Raw genomic sequence first — 20,859 nt, 5'->3', positions numbered from 1 at the left:
TTTTTACATAAATGTTTAGTAACAAAAATCATCTAATTAAATACTACTTGTGAAATATTCATTTTGTTTTGAGACTATAATGGAAAACCAAAACAACAACATGTGCGCGAAAATAACTCGGGTTGATGCTCATTGAAAGACTGTACGTGAGTGTTCAGTTATTAGTATTGAAGTAAATGTTTCGGTTTCTAATCATTAATTGCATTAGAAACACAGAAAGACAGTGTGCCCAGAGTTCTTTCATGTGAAGATGTTTATATATAGGGTCCCTCAGTTTGGAAGTACAGTAGCATAATAATAGCGCGAATTTTCTCAGTTCAGTTTTTATTCTACCCCCTTACCCTATTCGTTTGACCATCAGAGGCTAAAAAGTGAATGTATTGTGAATTTGAAATTTTAGTTTGAATCACCTGCTGACAACTGCTGCATTACTTGGTCAATGTTTATACGAGGGTCAATCAAAAAATACGAAGACTTTTGTCATAGCTATGTTACTTAACGTCATATAATTACTAAATTTGGAAGACATAATTTAGCAATAGTTTCAAACAATTTGCAAGAAAAAAATTTAATAAATTCCTTTATTTCTAAGAATTCTTTAGAATCTAATCCTGCAAAAATAAGGTCACGGCGCACGGTCAATATTTGTGTTATGTCAACAATAAACCATATAATGTTAAAAGCAATATCTCTATGAATAGGGCTTAAAACCAAATAACATTGAAACCGCAAATTAAGTATAGTCATGGTATTCTATGTACCAAATAATGACAGGATATATTGTTTTGTCAAACAGATATTAGTAACTAAAGACAGATAGTCCTCTTTAGAATTGACTAAAAACATCGACGTCGCCGGACGTCACGGCGCAAAGAGAAGTACAAACAGAATGGATTTAACTCAGGAAAAAGCCGATGCAAGCTGTGAAAATACTCAATGGTACATAAAATAAGTCAACAATTATATGCAAGTTTGTGTTTAACTGTAATAAATTTATTGGAGGTGGTGGTGATTGTATTTTGAATATAAATCAGTCCGAAAGAGAGTAAAATATCTGTAAATATTTGGTCAAAAAATAAGTAACGTCAACCGACGTTCAGGGTTATCACTACTGTACACTAAGAGATACACGGTTAGAAAATGAAAAATTTGAAGAACTAACTTATGATTCTTGAATAAATGTGTGCAAATAAGGTGTTAAGTCGTTCAGTGCCATTTTTTAATTGTAAGGAGAAAGGCACAAGAGACTAAGCGCGATATAAAGGTGGGGTATATCTATAAACTGTGCGTGTTTAATCTTGACGTTATGTTTTGAACGTTACCGTGCGCCGTGGTGACAAAACATGTTGTTTTTAAAAAGGGGTAACAAAAATACCGTTTCATCAAATGGACTAAAACTTCGCAAATCAATAACATAAGTGTTGGTGCACAGATTAATCTGTTGAGTATGACTTTCACTAAAAATATATGATAGACAGCCACATTGTCTTCGTATTTTTTGATTGACCCTCGTAAATTTAACGATAAAATATCCGAATATTAAATTAGTTTTTCTTTGTGACTTCAGGGCTTATGCTGATTTACTATACCAGAATTATCAGACTAACACTGTAGCAGGATACCTACTACAATGATGGATGTAGGAGCAAAATTTGATTTGAAAACTCTAATTGAAGGAACAGACTGGATACATCTCTTTCCAGTGGAGAATCACAAAAAAATTCAACAACTTTTTAGCAATTTAGTACACTACAGGTAATAAAAGCTGTTGCAGTCATATTAAAGTAATTTGGACTCATATTTTTACTGTGAATAGTCTTTCCATTTGAGAATTAATCATTGGATGTGATTTTATAACTGTTGAAAAAAGGTGTTGTATATGGTATAATTCTTTATACAATTGTCATCATTTTATATTGTTGATCATAGAACAAATGATATCCATAAACTTTTACGGAATCTGGATGATGTTCAGCAAGGGAAAATATTGACAAATAAGACAGCTGTAGACGATTCTGTTGTACAAAAATTCATCACTGTCATCGTTAGATTGTACTGTCACTGTATTGAAAATATAAAACTTGCCAGAGCTCTAGAAAAGGTTTGTAAACTTATTTACTTAATGTGTACAAATTCATTGTGAACATGATGGCTGCTGTTTTATCTTAATTTTTTATTTGCACTACTTAATGTCCCCTTGCAAGTCACATTTCACTGATATTAAGTCCTATCAGAAAGAGATTTAAAATTTGAAGATTATATGCAATTCAAATAAAGTTTATGGGTTTTATTATGTAAAAAACCCCACATTTTATGAAATAAACTAATATTTGATATTATTAATGTTAATATTTCTACTTTTATCACAGTTTTTAGTACCATTGAAACCAGACCATGGTAAAATAATTGAAGGAAAATTACAAGAGTTTTGGGGAGAAATCATTGATAATCCCCGTCCAACAGTACAAAATCTCACTGCAGGTAAATAATTTGAAATGGGGTCATGTATTGGTTATGCAAGACTGATACATTTCTTCCTTCATTTGAAGCTGTTTAACTTCTGTAAATAATTTAATAAGATAGATGAATCAATTTACAGTTCTCAAAGACCTGTTACCAAATATATGCATTGATTGTTCTTATACCTCAATGATCAACATGGTGTAGTCTATAAGATCTGTAAACAGTCCCATATTTTTCCCTCTACAGACTTATCTTGTCACATTAATTCTAAATGTACCAGTGTACTCATTTTCTCTTTTACTTCATTAAATCTAGTTTTCAATACTGTTAACATTACTTGATTTCTTATTAAACAGCATGTATCCAGATATCAAATGAATACTGGTTACATCACAGGATTTTTAAAGCATATGTCAAGTTTTCAGTACCATTTCCATGACTTAATTTCTGACTTCCTCTTTTACAGCATCATGTCTTTTAGAGCAGAATGAAATTATAAGGGGCACAGCAGAGCAGAATATGCCTGGAGTTCTGACATGGATTCTTCAGCAGCTCACTGATGTCCAACATTCCATTGCCTCTAGTGAGATTGGCATAGAAAACTTTCTTACTATTTCATCTGTTGTAAAGGTCAGTTATTTTACCCCAACCCATTCAAACAAAGTTTAGGGGGTACAGTGTATTTAGGAAACATTGTATCCATTAATCAATCTGTCTGTCCATTCTATCTTTCGAAAGAAACATCAAGAGCTCCTACTTAGCACATAGGTTTCTCATTATCTGAGGATGTCATGACCTTGACCTGACATCATCTGATTAATACATGTAATCATCACCATTACATTTATCCTAAAGAGGCCCGGTGAGGGATATTGGTCCATCTTTGACTGCTGTAGTTAATCTTTGCACCTCTATATTTAAGAGTTTTCTGAAGATGATAATTTTTTTTTCTAGAGATTATATGTGTGTGTGTGTGTATTGTCTGTTTTAGAAGAAAACATTAAAATTATCCAAAGATCAATCATATCTATAGTATTATGTTTTCTAGATTCATACAAATCAAATGTTTTTAAAACTCTCACATGATTCATTGAGTTAAAGATGTATGATTTTCTGTTATTCTGTTATTTAGTTTGTTCTTCAACTCTTCCAATCTTGTTCACCCACTACTTGTGCTGTAGCCTGGAACGATGGAACTGAAGATAACCCCAACCATCAAATTGTAAAGCAAATCTTGCTCCGTTTGTTCCAGATTTTGGACAAGGAGGTATATTGTCAAAACTTTCTGCCACTAGTTTATTTCCAAGATATGTATGTTTAAAATTGTGTTGTGGTCAATCTGATTTCAAATGAATTCATTTTACCTTACAATTTTACCTTTATGTTCACATGTTATGCTTTGTTCATGTGTAAAGAAAAAAATTTTCTGGTACAAGTAAGTGTATGAATATTCTAATCCAACAATTTTTTTTTCTAGACACTCTCTGCAGATGTAAAAATGTTATCTGGAACAGCCATTGGGATATTTTTTGCATCAGCTCCAACTAATCACTTGTCTATCCGCAAATTCTGGACAGCATTCAGTAATATATTTCAAGGTAAATATTATAATACAACACAATGCTTTTTTTGTTGGTGCAAGGAAAATACATGTACTTACCTGGTTGGCCCATTTTGCTCCAGGGAGTGATTTGGCCTGTAAACTTTTTTATCAGATGGTAAATTTTTAAAAATTGATAAATACATTCAAGACAACTCCATTTATATACTCTGCAGGCAGCAGATCCCATGTATCTTCCTTTAATGAGGTGATGGCAGAGGGGGAAATCGAAGAACACTCATTGCTGCAGCAAAGGCTTGGAGCTATTGCCATGGTGAAAGGAATGCTAGCTTGCTCCAGTGATGAATGTCTAGCATTCCACTCAAAAGAATATGTGCCATTTTGTGTTGAACTGTTTACTGTGGTTCATGAGTACTGCATGGGACCAATATCCATTCGCTACCATGCCTTTAACTTACTTCAGATCTGGTTTAGCAAGTTTCTGCACTTAATCTCCTCTGATGCCATCCAGTGTAAAGATTTCATACAGTCTTATTTAATGAGGACAACTTTGGACATTGTAAGGCTTAACTGGGATAGCCCTGTGGATGATGTGTCAGAATTAGCAACCGGGTCACTGAAATATTTGTTTGAAGTGTGGGAGATGGCTCACAAAGAGAAAGATAGGAAGAGTTCCAAAGATCCTGACTCCTTCTATTCCTCTATTCTCCTGAAACTTAAGAGTGTCCCTTGGTATATAAAGGGCCAGTATAAAGTGAAATCAGCTCTGGTACCTTATGTTGGATCTCACTATGTAAGTGCTCTCTCTCTCTCTCTCTCTCTCTCTCTCTCTCTCTCTCTCTCTCTCTCTCTCTCTCTCTCTCTCTCTGCTTTTAATTTTCCTGAGTTCATGTTGAAATGTTGATTTACAAAGTGAAATAGAGCTGTGGCTATATAAAAGTCAACAAATTCTAATAAATATAGAAAAATGGTCTTTTGAATATTACCATTGAAATTAATGATAAAAGTGTGACATACTCAGTAGTTTGGTTTTAGTACAGGCATTAATTTTTAGGGGGGTTACAGGGGGTTGTTGGATGTTCTAATTTGTCTACGTTTAATGATTACATGTGACTCACAATGATTGTAAAAAATAAGTTCATCTCTTACCTGATGATCTTCAGATTATTCGTGAATATCCTGCATTACCAGAGGAGCTCCTGAAATGTCTGACCTCCAATTACCTAGCCTCGGCCTCAGCAGATGTGTACAAGGCCCTTGTTGCAGACTTGAGGTACTGGATTTCCACAAATAGGATTATTCATTTTCCTTCTTGTTTTATTTACAATGTATAATATGAATAAGTATATTTAAGGAGTCAGACATGAATTAAAAGTATAGTCATATTCAGTGAAATGCAATTCCTGTACCATATTGCACATTTAATTTTTTCAATATTCCTGCATTGGAAAGATTTATCTCAATTTAGTTAACAAGCCAGTCTTGAACCTATCTTAAAATGTGTCACCTATGGTAATCCGAAATTCACCATTTTGATTATATTACCATATTGTTCATATTTATAATACCTAGTTTCACTTGTGTCATTTATAATGTTCTTTAGCACAATTATCAGATATTATGTACAGTACATTGACAAGGACTTCTTCTTTTCCAGGACTCGAACTGAGGAGACAGAGTTTATCAGATCGTGGGAAGAAATGTGGTGGTCAACTCTTATAGCTGGTCTGCTCAGTGACCAAACGTAAGCTATGAAGAGAAATAACAGTTATGAAGTCTGAAGCATTGCTTCCAGAAATTTCTAATTTGATACCATTATATTATCATTTTATCTTTTACACAAACAGAAAAAGTGTTGTTATTTACATGTATTATACTCAAGGCTTCAGAGAAACAACATCAACCAATATTGGATTCCCTCCACAACTAAGATTTCACCAGACTTGGGTTGTTACATCCAAAGCAAACTTGGGCAGTTGCTTACCAAGGAAAAATGTACAACTGGAGACAGATCTAGACTTCTGTTTGCCTATTTGTGTGTGTCAAAAGTCATCCGAGCAACAAAAGTTTGTGCATTGCAGGTAAATTGTTTTCTTATTATGGTAATTACATCTCATTTATGCAAGGAAACGTTGACAGAAACTCAGGGTCAATCAGGATACTAGAGAAGTGAGAGCAAGTTATGTTTTCTAATGATGACAAAAAAACACATAATGACTGGCATATTAATCATTACTATAGGGATTTTTTTGTAACCATTTTCCCAAAAATGGAAAATTTTGAAGAAAAAAAATGGATATTTTGATGTAATGCCTTATGCAATGAAAGTGTACATGTGTATTAAATATATAACATATTGTCTTCTTCACCTCAGAATATTTCTTCTATCCTCATAGAATGTAGAGTTGATCAGAGAGGGATTGTATTCCTATCAAGATGAAATTCGATCAGAAGCTTTAGGGCTTGTGTGTGTTTCTCACAAAAAAGCAGGTAATTCTACATTATTGTGTGTTATTATTGTATAAATCTTTTTTTATTCTTTTTGGATGATAATATTGACTCAATTTCCTCCATGAGTTAATGCATAGAGGTATTCTAATCAATAGATTACATATGATTGAATTAATTTCTCAAACTTTGCGTTAATATATACTGAAAACATGAATCTAATGTTTAGAGGTTGGTTAAACATAAAGTTCAACATAAATTTAGACACTGGAGAAATCTCTTGCATTACAGAACCACTATCAAAGACAGAAGATACACTTCTGAGAGAAGTTCTGTCACAGAATCTGAAGATAGACTCTGCCCCTTTCAGACAACATCTAGTGGCTCATCTGAAGAGACTTTTGATGCGAGTGAGGGACGGAGCTATATCACTCATCAAGTCTGGAGACTCAAATTTACTCGGTAAGTATCAAGCTGTTGAAAATGTCTCAGAGAAAAAAAAAATTATTGAAAGTATAATGAATTTGAAAATTTAAGTAAATTTGGTCATGACAAACTTGTATTTTAAAAGAAGATTGAGTTAAATTCAAATAAATGTAATATGTAGAAAATATTGTGTAAAATAGATGTTTACCAGTAGCAGGAAGTAATTTTCATTCATGTTGTATGTCTCTTTAATGTTTATATTGCACAAAAGTGAATGGCATATTTTAATTTATTATATTTCTGTGATTTTTTCCTGGCTTAAAGTAAACTATCAATTTAAATTCCATTACCTACCATTTTTTTGCATACCTTGAAACAAATAGTCTAATAATTGATGTTATAGTGACTTAATGATTATGAAATATTTATTCTTTCTAGATGTGTCCCTACAGTTTGTAGAGTGGCTCCACACTCTGTGCATTGATAACCTTGTCCCTGGGGCCTGCTACCAGCGACGTAAGATCTGTCTGGAAATCCTTGGCATTCTGTATGAAACGTTTCAGTACAATGAGAAAGCCAAGCAAAGAAAGTCCTTTACACCTGGTTAGTACCAGGTATATGTGTATGACTAAACGAAAATACACAAAGTTAAACCAGCTAGAAATGATTGTTTTCTTTGGTCCTTCATGTTAAAGTAGATACGATATTCTTTGTAACAATTACATGTAATTTAAGGGAAAAACTGTACATTCAGTAAAATATGAATACAGTTAAACTATGATATCTTGAACATCATTATTTTGAATGCCATGGATATGTGAAGTGAATTGGAAGACTCAACCACTATTTCTTTATATACAAACATGTATATTTAACCAAGAATTTTGGATATTTCAGAGGTCTTTTAGCATTCTATTGAGTTTAAGATAACAAGGTTTTACATGTAATTGCAATGGTATATAACATATTACACTACATGTATAGCATTGAATTTTTCTTTCATGTTTAGTTTTTATTAACTTTTTATGTTTATTTTACATGTATGTGTAAAATTTATTATCTTATTGAAGAAAGCACCAAAAGATTGAACCAGCATGTGAAGGAAAAAGGATTGTGGGATTTCTTTTGTAGCCATAGCAACACAGTACTGATTACATGTATGTTGGATGGAGCTGATGATGTAAGCAAGCTTCCCAGAATACTTTGCTTAGATATATGTACATACTGGTAATATGTGAATATTAAATGGAATCAAAATAAATGGCAATAGTCTAGTTCAAAGAAATAAACACATAATATACTAAGGTGACTTATCTATTAAAGATTCAGGAGCTGGCATGCAGTCTGCTGTTGGAGTATTTTACTTGGCCTCTGGATGGTAGTCCCGGGCCTTCAGGGGATGGTTTTGATGGCAGCACAGAGTGTCATCTGCTAACTAAAGCTCTACAACTGAGTAATAGTCCTAAACCTTATCAGTGTCAGAGTGGGGCTCTTCTCTGTAAACTTGTCTTCTCAAAGTAAGTCAGACTATAGATAGCTGCAGTTCTAAATACTGTGCATGCACCAACTTTATTCATTATTTTTTTTACGGCGACTTAATTTTACAAATGATGTGTAAATTATCTGAAATAAAAGTACCAGAGATATTTGAGGACTGGTTCCCTATGAGAAATATTTGCAATGATGAGGCTCTTGCAAACTTTGCAAAAATTTCTCGCACAAAAACAAAAGGTTTTTGGTAATTTTGTATTGTATGAAATTTTGAACTTCCATTATTTTACATTTACTAGTAGGAATTAAATTTTGTCCTTTTTAGGTGTGTATTAGAAAATGGATGGCAATTCTCTATACAGTCCGATCACTGTACTTGTGACCTGACATTGACTGAGAAAATGGGAAGACCAATTGATTCTTTCCTTTGTGACTTGTTAAAAGAAGTCAAACAAATGCTGGTCCAATCCCAAGATGCTCCTGTGAAAGCTTCCAAGACGGTGTCTATTCATGGTTAGAATTCTTATCATAACCAGTTATATACAAACTTTTGTGCTCTCAACCTAGATTACCGTAAGTTAAATTTGATGAATAAGGACTTTGGATGTATGTCTTCTATTTTAGGTTATGTGACAGCTATCACAAGATGTTTGACAGAATGTTCACAACTGCTGCAGCATGACTCCATTGCAAACTTCAAAGAGCATTATCTCTCTTTGGTTCAGCTAAACACCCAGATCATCCAGACCATGTTAGGGATCATGGCCCGAGGCTCCGAGTCCGAGGGCTGTCCTTCCTTTGCAGAGATAGGGCAGGCATTGGAGAGCCTGATTCTGGAGAATGAGGAGGACTATAGTCAGACTGAGGCCCTGTCAGGGGAACACCAATATCTACTGTCATGGTGCTGGGTCAATATTAAGGTACTTCCCAATTATATGGATATGATAGTTGTAAAAACTTCATGTATTTGAAAGTAATCAGTCAAATTAAATTCAAATTCTTTTACTTCTGAGAGATTACAGAGTAAGAAAATATACTGAAGTTTATTTATGTTTTGTTTAAGTGATATAAATGATATACATGTACATTCGATTAATTGTATTAACAGGAGAGTTGTCTTAGCTTGGGACATCTATCGCAAGTCATGATCAGCTTCTCAGATGAGATGGACACAAAGGTTGAGATTGTTCAGTCTATAGGAGACACCTTCATTAGAGTATTGACTCAGTGCAGACACAGGGTAAGGCTTAAATGCCAGTAGAACTTTCACTATTTATCCTTAAGGACAACTTTAAACCAACTGTATTTGCCTGAGGAGAAAATTATGCAAACATATTTTGGTTTGCAGTATAAAAGAACTTCACTCTAAATAGCTCAAGCAGTAATCTGTACTACACAATTTACATTACATATATCCCTATTGTTGTGACTTGTATAAATTTCATACAATGAGTAACGGTATATTCAACAAGATTTAACAAAAGAAATGAAGGAAGTTACAATTCAATAAAGAGCAGAACAGGATTACATCGGTCACCTTTCTCATGTCTTACAGGGCGTTATTGAAGGATGCAGAGCAGCTTTCATCCTCTTCTGTTCAGCACTGTTTGAAACAAGTAACAAAGAATTGACATGTATTCCACAAAAGATCTTATCTGAAGTAAGTGTTCAAAAGAAACAAAAAAAAAAAGTTTAAGACTTGTCATAATATTTTTACTGCATACAAAAATGAATTCAAATCTGAAACTAAGATTACCAAAAGGATTGCTGTTCTGACATACTATACTTGTATGTTTTTTACATTTAACAAAATTTACATGTAAATCCACTTTGTTGGTCACAGTCAATGGAGAGCTTGAAAGTGAAAGCATCCTCCACATCTACCACCAGGAAATCGGCCGGTCTGCCTGTGATCATACAGTCTATTGTCTCCTGTGAACGCCGCACCAAAAAGGTAGAGACTCCCTCATTTTGTTCTGTAACAGTGCATTAGTAGTGTCTTTGAGCATTTGCCCTTCAATCATTTTGTCTGAATATTACTAAATGAATGTACTGCATACATAAATGTATCATACATTGTTCTAAGACCAAAGATGGTTTGTTTCTCATGCACCGCTGCATCAGATCTAATTCTGCAAATTTTTTGATTTTATTGCCATATAAATAAAAGAGGAATAGCTCAAAATTTCTATTATAAGTTTAAAAAAAGGATAAAAAATGAAATACTGTACATTGCCTTCAACATTTTATTTTGAAAAAACCAATAAAAAATTTGGGGAGAGGAGGCCTAAAGTTGTTATACTTTTTATGATGTTACATTATTGTTACAGAGTGAATTGATGAGGACAGCCTTGGAGGGTCTGTTCAATATGGCAGAGCTTCCTTTAGACAAGAGCATAGACGACCGACATGATCTGCCTCAGGTTCATGCTCTGAACATCTTGAAATGTCTGTACGGAGACTCTGGCTTACACGAGGCACTCATGCAGTTCATCGGGAAAGCTGTGATCCTGGTAGTGGAGCAGTTTGGGTCTCCTGCTTGGTCCATCAGGAATGCAGCAACACGATTGTTTAGTATGTATTATCTTATATGAATACATCAAATGGTACTGTATAAACACACAATTAAAAGTTGTAGCATAGTAATACACCAATGCACTACTTTGTGGTGCCCTTACTTTATTTTATAAATCATAGATAAGAAGATATTTATCAAGTACACTGGTTGAAAACAATATATTTTTACTTATAGGTGTTTTGATGACCAGACTTTTTGGTCAAAAGAAGATAATTGGAAGCCAGGCATGCAACACCAAGTCTCTGTCAGAGTTATCTGCTCATTACCCAGAATTGGTCCCTTTTCTCCTCCAAAGTCTGGAAAATGCACTGCAAAGGGAGATAACTGCCATAGATTCCCTCCATCCATCCCTGTTTCCAGTTCTTACAATTCTGTCAAACATGGGTAGACTCGATCAAGAAAGTGAATCAAGGTAATTAATTTATTCATAATAATGATTAATTTATATAGGTATATGTACAGTCTACATGCAATTTATGAGAAGATAAAGTACCAAAATATTGACCATTACTTGGGCAACTAATAGGAAATTCTATGACAATGATGTGTTGAAAACCTTTATAAATGCTTATATAGAGCAGCCATTTTTGTTTATTATGCATCAGCATATATCAGATCTTTAGCAACGCTTACAAGTTATTATATATGTACAGACTGATGGTAAAAACAAAATGTCACCACAATATACTTTCATATTAATTGAAATAATCACTATAAACTATAATGGTCAGAATGCCAACATTTTTTACAGTAATAATATGTGTCATCTTTTTAAGATATCATGTTTGATATTGTATGTTCATGTATATAATACTGTCTTATATTTGTGACAGTGAGGCCTTACCTCTGAGGAGTTTTGTGAAGACCTTGTTGAGAAGTCCTGTGTACTACCTACGCCAGCTGTCTGCTGCTGCCTATGTCTCCTTGGTTCCACAGAAAATCACCGTGAACACAGCAAAAGAACTGCTATCAGAACTAAAGCAATCCAACGAAAGTAACTTCATCCATGGAGCTCTGGTTTCTGTGGAGATGCTAATCAACAGTTGCAATGAGTATGTAGGATATTTAATCTCAAATACTTGTAGCACAAAGCCACATGTAAATAATTTAGTGAATTATCAATTTAAATCATCCACTTAAAATAATAGAGCTTTTAAAAGAGCTTTTATACAATGTTCATTTCATACAGTTTTCTTCAGATTGCTATTATTTTTTTTGAGAACTTATTATGCCCCTCTTTAAAGAAAGCTTTGCTGCTGTTGGTTGGTTGGTCAGTCGTTCCACCAACAGTTTCTGTTCATTAATTTTCTTTGCAGAGGATGCACATATTGAAATGAAATTTGGTATACAGTTTTATCATAATACATTGTAATATCTAGGTCAAGTTCAATTTTGGGTATGATCGAACAATTTTCGACAGAATTATGCCCCTAGGATGTAAAAAAATTCCAATTATTTTCATTTTCTGTTCATTTTCTTTGCAGAGGTTGTACGTAATGAAATGAAATTTGGTATACAGATTATTCAAAAATGATATCTAGTTCAACTGTAATTTTGGGTACAATCAAGCATTTTTTTCAATAGACTGAGATAAATTTCAATTACGGGGTATTTGCAGTTTAGGTTCATTTTCTTCACAGATGTTTCCAAGGGAGGGGGGCATAAGTGTTTAAAAACGTCTCTTTGTTTTTGTGTGCATTAGAAATCAGCTATACAATTCACTGGTCAAAATATTCAGTTGAACCCTATTACTGTCAGCAGTAACTGTACCGGTAATCACAATTAATTGAAACAGTTGCACTTGGTAGTCTCATAAAATAAATGTTTATAAAGTTCTTGTGTTTATGAATTTTCTTAAGCATACATCATAAATCGATATACATGTATGATCTAATCAGAACATTACAGTAATCAAAGCAGCTTTTGATATTATGGGGTGTTTTTTTTTATATCTAAAACCTCTCTCAGTTTTTATGGTTGAACTATACATGATAAAATATAGTGTTGGTGACCTTAAATGTCAAGGTCAGAGCTAAATATTAGTAATTTAAAGGTCATTTATAAATCAATGCCAGGCTGAATGGTTACCATCCAATACACAAGCCAATACACAAAGCATTCTATTTTCAGAATACCTGAGGAAGTTACAAACACCTTATTGAATATTCAGAGCTCAGTGGCCGGACTACCAGACTTAGTATCAGCCCAGTATGTTCATCTGTTGTGCTGTCTGATTGACAAAACAAACCAGACAACAAAAAGCAAAATACTTAGCACAGGGAAACAGTTGTGCTCAGATGCACATAGGAAAGAACAAAAGATGCCAAAGGTATAATTATGAAAACAAATACAGATATAATTAAGATATACACGTAATTTTACAATTTTTACATTATTTTCGTATTTTGTATATATGTTCTGTGGCATTGACTGATTTTGTTTTAATTGTTTTAAAGCCATTAACAGAGAAAGCCTCTGTGGATTGTTTGATACAATATGGACATTACTCGCTGTGTGTGGAAATGCTGATGTCGCGGGAGGTGGATGCTGATGTGAAGCTCTTTGTGATTGAAGCCATCACCACTCTAATCAGAGAAGACAAGATTTCTGAGACTTTCCCACAGCTATTGAAGTGCACACAGGCAGAGAATTATCCCCCCTTGAAGAGTGCTCTTCTTTCCTGTATGACAGCATTATACATGAAGCAAAGGACAATGAACAAATCTGATCTTGGTCTGTTGAAAGAGATCTGGCAACAAAACAAACACAGAATCTTGGATCGTGGGGTTCTGAGCACAGGGGTGTTAGAGTTAGGGAGTGTGTATCTGGATGCTTGTATTCTTAATGAGCAGACAAGGTAAGAAACATTCATAGAATCAACGAGTGAATAATGACCACTTTCGATACTCATAGAAAAATCTAGATCAATCACAGAACAGGGCTAGAGTACTATACATCTAATTCTGGATCAGAGTATTTTAAGAATAGGATTTTTTAGCTGTTACTTGGTGAAGTAAATATGCACAAATTTTGACGATTGTTTAAAATTATTTTTGAAATCTAAAGAATGGTATTTGAACAATCACTTTATCTACGAAATTTAGAATACCGGTAAAGAAAAATTTGCAACCTTTTAATAAAGATGTATATTAAATTTTACATTTTTGAGTGTCTTTGCCTGTGATAACATACATATCAATTTTGTACTATATAACCCATAACGTCAAATTGGAGCGCCAGCTGGGTTTGCTTATTTATATTTAAATTTTTAATCGTACAATGGCTTAAAATTATTTAAATATAAGTAATAAGGAATCATTCTTTGAATATTATTAGGTGATAATTTCGGTTGGGGTGTGATCAAATCTATCATAAAGCCCTTCGGGCTTTATTGGATTTGATTACGCCCCGACCGAAATTATCACCTCATAATACTCAAAGAATGATTTCTTATTCCTTATTTAATATCCTTATATACTGTAAATCATTTTCATCTACAATAAATCTTTGTTATCTCAAACTAGAAGGGACTGTTTTAAAACTTCATGATATCCGAGTATTTGAGATATTGAGGGTAAAATACTTATAAAATAAGTGGTTGGGACTTACAAATCACTTCGACATATCCATTGTATTCGAGATATCAGTGTTCAAGATATCTAATTTCAAATGTAGTCAAATATCAAAATTTGTCATTATTATAGATAACGGTACATGTACATTTTACTCTCCTCTCAGTATACTGAATATGGAATTGATTTTTACTGTTTTATACTAATGTAATACCAAATGTAGGTAATACTAATTTGCTTCTTAATGTAGGGAGGTTGATGACCAGGATGTTCTGTTAATCTGTGATGCCATGTACCAAATCAGCAGAAGTGTTGACCGCTGCAAGCAAGCTGTCTGTCACTGTCTGGCGATTTTTGGACAGGCTGTTCTGAGGTTGAGCCAACAGAGGAAAGGGGAACTATTCTTGTCTTCTGTTATCAAGTATGTTTTGAAAAACAACTTTGATACCAAACTTTTGTAAAGACAGTGTAGTTGTCTCATTACCATGATCACCTTTAATTTAGACACGGGGGTTAATTTGTAAAACTTTTTACATAATGGCATTCCAGTAATGCATGCATGCATCGAAAGGGGGTTAGGGGGTCCAATTTCATTATTCCCATAACAAATTTACCAAAAGTTCCAAATATTATCATTGTTCCTCCCCTATGCCCAAGGGAAGAATTTTGGGTCTGTGCATGTCATAGTTACCATAACTGGAGATTCAAATTCTAAGAAAATTATTCGTAATCATCAACATACAACAGACATGCATGATTTCAAATAAGTAAGAACTAAGAAAAAAAATATCCCAATATAGAACTGCTAGTGATTCGGTAAAACATAAAAATACATGTACATGCTGTCTTTTCTAACAGGTTGTTTTTCTGTGTCTGGAACCTGGTGCAAGATGATGACACCGATGTAAGAGTACATGCCGCAAACTTCATTGCCTCACTCTCTCAGGAATTCAACCAGGTATCAATGTGGAATCTGTTTTATTTTGATGCTTGTATTTTAGGTCATTTTATTCTTTTGTAAGTGATGAATATTGACACCACATAACATTATTTTTCTTTCCATTTGTAGTATGCATCATTGCAATGCAATATTTGTTTACAAGTAAGTATCAAGTCAGACATAGTTTTCAAATTTCAAACCCTTCCTCTTCATTGGTTGAATCCTTTCAATATTGTGTGCATTTCTTATTACAGGAATGGATCAGTTATTTCAGCGGCCATTTCTGGTGGTCATCAGAAGTTGTGAGGGAAGCATTTCTTAAACTCTACCAGCCTGGGAGTGTTCTCCAGTTGTCTGTGAAACCACAAAAGGGGTACATTTTTGACTGATATTTTTTTTCTACTACTACATGCACATATATTTTCTTGTTCATTTTCATATTACAAATAACATACTGGTATGTTGGTTGGTTTGTGTATGTCATGAAAAATGCTCTTTGCTTCAGGAAAACAGCCCTGATCATAGACAACTGAAGTCTTGCAATTAATGATATACTTTAACTGTTTAAAATATTTCTTCTTATGGAACATTTTTATGCCTCTAACAGGTTCAACATTTGTATTATCTTGTTTGTGTGTTTGTCTGTAGTAAACAGTTGTATGAAGCAGAAGACAATAGTTTCTATTCGGAGGCCATCTTTAATGCTGGGTATTTGTTCCAAATGTTACAGGTATGTTCAAAATTAAATTTTATTGTCATAATTTAATTTAACTTGCCCAGCTATAAAGCTTATTTTGTCTGAGACCATTTACATTTTCTTCTCAATTTAGAAATGGAGGATACAAGTAGTCAAAATTGTCTTACAATTGAAGGATTTTTTTTATAACACTGATGAAAGCATAGGGCCTTCATTGCTTATACGGGGTACATATACAGTACTGTTGGTATTTAGATCACATGGAAGATAATGTAAGATTATATAAACAAATGAATGTGTATGAATCAGGTCCATACTATTCAGCTGGGTATTGTGACCCATGGTCCTCTTTTACTATTTACTTTATTGTGTTGTTTTCTACCACAGAAACTGTTGGCTTTGGGCAACACCAATGAAGTGACACATTCCTATATGCAGGGGATAAATGTACAGGATATAGTGCAGGATCTTCAGTTTGTAGAAGCATATCTAAACCAACTTGGTATGTTATAACTTTAGTGTGGTTATTGCTTTATCAAGGCTACTGGTATGCTAAAATAGTTGTGTGTGAGACTATTGCAATTTTATCTCATATTACATGTACATAGTTATTATGATTCTCTTTGATAATTCTTATGAGTACATTGAGATTTCTAAACACAGCAATTAAAGAAGGCTGGATGGTTGTGGTCATTTTTAGACTTTGTTAGTTTCCTTTAGAAGAACTCTGGATAAATATTTAGAAAAATATTCATATTTTAGAATTATATTAAATTTTTTACTAAATAATAGTTTATAGCTTTATAAAATCACATCTAAAATTAAAGGTAGATCTGATTGTTAATTAGTTGACCACCCAGCTTCCTTAGTGGTATGATAGTCACTTTCCATGGTTTTGTGACAGATTCTTCAGTGATCAATGATGTATGTGAGCCAGCTAACTTGAGGACAGTTGTGCAGTTATTGCTCACAGTTCAACTGTTGCTAGATGAGAAGCCCGCCTGCCTCAGTGAGGAGAACATCTCTCAGATGAATGCTGGATACAATAACATTATGACAGTATGTTCAATGTTTTTAAACTTTTATTTCAAAACAAAACAAACGTTGTGTGTGAAAATCATGACACACATACAAGTACATGGTACCATTTGAAGGCTTTTATCTGAATATCTGCATTATCTGATAATGTAATTTTTTTAATTTCTTATATTTAAAAGACACTGCAAGCTATTCCTTAATTAGGAATAATGAATAGCTTGCAAAAATACACATTCTGTTGCATATCATTATAATAATTTATAAGTCGTAATAAGTCATGACAAATCTTGTGTGTCTGCAGAAGAGTGAATTTTGTAATGCCCCTTCGACTTAAGCTAATCCTTTATTAACTTTGTTTAACTCATAATATGTATCACAGATTATTGTTTCTTTTCTTCCTCAGAACAAGAAGATACCATGGGCTGTTCCAAGCTTTCTGAGGAATACAATCTGTCTAATTTAATCATGCAGACATCTCAATAAATGCTGTTGCTGTTGAATGGTGTTATTTTTTTCACTTGATCGAGAATGAGGCACCACAAGAGCATCCCTGTTCAGCTTTAGGATTATCGATAACTCTGAAGGCACTACGAATGAGTTCTTCGTGATAGTCAATGGTAGAACCTTTGAGGAATTCCAGGGAGTCAACATCAATAGCTATTTTCACACCATCTTTTTCAAATACCCTACAATAGAAAAGGGGCAATTGTTATCAACAAATACATGTACATGTATTTACAAGTACATTACATTTCAAATATCACTTACAAAACAAATTTTACATTGAATATTTATTATTCAAAATCTACACCAAAATCATTTTTATGTCAAATGGTAAATTTAGGTTGAAAAACTGTAGGGCATACAATTATACAGAAAACATGCACTTTTTAATTTCAAGTGCATCCGTACCAAAATTTCTTTAAGTAGAATACCATGGCCTCTTGTTGATTTATTATACCCCCAGCAAACGAAGTTGGGGGGGGGGGGGTATATAGGAATTACCTTGTCTGTCCGTCCGTCTGTCTGTGCAAAATTCTTGTCCGGTCCGTATCTTTCTTATAGAGAAACACTGGAAGATCTTACTTCACACAAAGATTGCTGATGACGTAAGGGTGTGTCATGACTGTGAACCAAGGTTATTTGGGCAAGGTCAAGGTCATTTGCAGAAAAAGTGCAAAATTCGTGTCCGGTCTATATCTTTCTTATGGACAAATATTGGAAGTTTTTAATTCACATAAAGATTGCTTATGACCTAAGGGTGTGTCATGACCTTGATCCAAGGTCAATTGAGGAAGTTAAAGGTCATTGTTTAAAAAATGCTTAATGTGTCGTCTTGTAATATTGGAAATTAGAAACTAAAATTTGACACAAAGCTTGCTTGTCTCAGGCCACATAAAATTATTTTTTAGATTCTCATCCCCACCTCTCTGAAAATGGCCTGCATGGATGTATTTTTTTTAGGGGGGGGGGGGAATGTATGGAAAAAAATCGGGCTTAGTATACGAAAAATTCAAAATGTTTATATTAAATGGCTGCTTGACATGTGGATTTTCGTTTGATTTGAGTCATGTTTGTTAACATGAGGATGCAAATGTCCTCATGCATTAACAGTTAACTTGAAATAAAATGGAATTTTATTAAATAATAGAAATTGGTTTGTGTACTCATATCAGCATTAACAGATTTAAAAAATAGAGCGGTTGTTATTTATAGAAAATTGACGGTGAAACAGATTCATCCAATACTTTCTATAATAAAAAAATCCATGAGTTATGATTTTTTCTAAGCGGGGGTTATCAATTGTGAGCTTGCTCACAGTATCTCTAGTTTTAAACTGATTAGGTTGCCTCAAAATAAAATTTATTACATGCCAAACTGTTCTTTACTTAGACATTAGAATGCTTTCAGTCATATCTTCAAATAGTATGGTCAGTAAAGAAAATCAGGGTCAAATTGCCTGGACTCAGCAGTAGAAATACATAACAAAATGATTGTTGTTTTCTGGGATTTAATTTACTTACTTGTCATCCTCATGGATTTTAGACTCTATGTCAAACTTATATTGAAACCCAGAGCAGCCCCCTCCATCCACCATTACTCTCAGATAGGAGTTGTCTTGTGCAATTTCTTTTAGTCTCTGCATGTACATTAAAATAGGATCATTTCAGAATGTAGAAACCTTAAATTGTTACCAGGAATGAAATGCAGTATATCCATTTTTTTTCATGTCACAATATTTGTGATAAGGGGGAAAATATTCTTTGCATCAGTCACCCTTAGCAATTTAAAAAAGTCTTGTAGCAAATAGTTCGGATACAATTTTTGCATATTGGATATTTTGCAATGTAGAAGTGATTGCTTAAAAAGCGAAAATAAGATCATTGCAAAATATTACTTATTGTACATGTACCAGTATATTGATACAATGCACTTGTAAGGTATTTACTCAATTTGGTTGAACATATTCAGTTAAACATGTTAACGAGTCATACGTATAGAATACTTATTCTTTGAATGAGAGTAAAAGCAGGATTAGAGTGTGTTGTGGCAAACCCTGCTACTATTCACAAATCAAAAGAAAAGGGAACAGTTAAAGATAAATTTCAGGAATTTCAGAACATATTATGCAACTGCCAAGTTTTAAATAGTTTACATACTAACAACAAATTAAGAATTGTTACATTACCTTCACACAGGTATCACTAAGTCTAATCAAGTCCTTTTCGTTACTTGTCAGTTTTCTCTGGCTTAAATGGACAGTGCGCCTTTCACTCCATGTTATTTGTCTGAAATGCAAACCATTTACACTCTGTATTGCATGTTAATAAAGAGATGTTTTATAAAACCTTACAGTAATGGATTTTCATCATCATGAAAATCAATCTAAAAAATCACTATAAATTATATTATGCAAAGCGGCAAAATATTGATGTGACTGATGTCACAGTAGTTTTCTTGATGCTGAACACATGCAGTGACATCATCACGCCAAATGATGTTGGTCGATAGTACTATTGACAAAAGCGTTATGAAATGATAAAAAAGGCGAGTTTCCTTGTGTAAAAATAAAATCTTTTATTTAACAAACAAACTCAAAAAGCAATCAAACAGTCCTTATTGACTTGTATCTATTCATCTGCAGCTGATGTCATGTGAAAATGGCTTGCATAATTATAAACTATGGATATTCTGATACCAGTAGCACAATCGACAAATCATGTTCCACTGGAACGTTTCTTAGTAATAATACATCAGTATATAAGGTTTATGGTCTCCATAAATTAATCAATTCAACAACAGAGCAGCGCGTCGCTCATTTCGTCTGCAGGTCATTTGACAGCAGAAATAACCTAAATTTTCCATCACTCGTTTTCTGTTCATTGACACTTATACACAGCAAGTCCTACCTTTTGAAACATTGACGCAGAATAGCTTGGCTTGTCTTCTGTAATAGACCAATCTTCCTTAATGATTCCATTAAAATTATCTTTAAAATAATCAGAAGCGAAAAACGACAGGACGAAAAGAAATCTGCGTCGAAACAGTTCTTCGCCCTCAACGTCATCGAAGTGCATTTCAAACGCACCCGTGATAGAGTTAGGGATCGTTCAGTTGTCTATATGAAAGACATCAGAAATTTCT

The 20,859-nt window shown here is 33.6% G+C and overlaps 2 protein-coding genes across 3 annotated transcripts; one reads left to right on the top strand and one right to left on the bottom strand.

Annotated features, from left to right (window-relative positions):
* The first annotated feature begins 21 nt into the window (after positions 1-21).
* On the top strand, positions 22-17,714 carry LOC105317448 (tRNA (32-2'-O)-methyltransferase regulator THADA). 2 transcript variants are annotated; one of them, XM_034468876.2, is made up of 34 exons: positions 22-146; positions 1,568-1,755; positions 1,930-2,101; positions 2,370-2,481; positions 2,930-3,093; positions 3,596-3,730; positions 3,941-4,061; positions 4,240-4,817; positions 5,188-5,297; positions 5,682-5,768; positions 5,907-6,105; positions 6,421-6,514; positions 6,764-6,934; positions 7,337-7,501; positions 7,969-8,078; positions 8,222-8,415; positions 8,715-8,902; positions 9,014-9,309; positions 9,498-9,629; positions 9,945-10,049; positions 10,233-10,343; positions 10,720-10,963; positions 11,142-11,379; positions 11,801-12,019; positions 13,098-13,296; positions 13,424-13,824; positions 14,790-14,960; positions 15,398-15,497; positions 15,609-15,641; positions 15,734-15,852; positions 16,128-16,209; positions 16,564-16,678; positions 17,081-17,235; positions 17,618-17,714. In XM_034468876.2, the coding sequence occupies exons 2-34, from the start codon at positions 1,631-1,633 to the stop codon at positions 17,675-17,677; spliced, it is 5,505 nt and encodes a 1,834-aa protein (XP_034324767.2). In that variant the 5' UTR covers positions 22-146; positions 1,568-1,630; the 3' UTR covers positions 17,678-17,714. The 2 variants fall into 2 exon arrangements, with proteins under 2 accessions (XP_034324767.2, XP_034324768.2); XM_034468877.2 differs by having other exon boundaries at positions 75-142.
* Positions 17,241-20,784, bottom strand: LOC105317465 (iron-sulfur cluster assembly 2 homolog, mitochondrial). The gene is made up of 4 exons (XM_011414108.4): positions 20,625-20,784; positions 19,904-20,003; positions 19,239-19,354; positions 17,241-17,900 (listed from the first exon to the last, which is right to left on the bottom strand). The coding sequence occupies exons 1-4, from the start codon at positions 20,780-20,782 to the stop codon at positions 17,729-17,731; spliced, it is 546 nt and encodes a 181-aa protein (XP_011412410.3). The 5' UTR covers positions 20,783-20,784; the 3' UTR covers positions 17,241-17,728.
* Positions 20,785-20,859: the final 75 nt, after the last annotated feature.

The sequence above is a fragment of the Magallana gigas genome, chromosome 6, assembly GCF_963853765.1.
Source record: "Magallana gigas chromosome 6, xbMagGiga1.1, whole genome shotgun sequence".
NCBI classification, from domain to species: domain Eukaryota; kingdom Metazoa; phylum Mollusca; class Bivalvia; order Ostreida; family Ostreidae; genus Magallana; species Magallana gigas.
The sequence above is the reverse complement of the archived record's forward strand: the minus strand, read 5'-3'. Positions and strand labels throughout refer to the sequence as shown.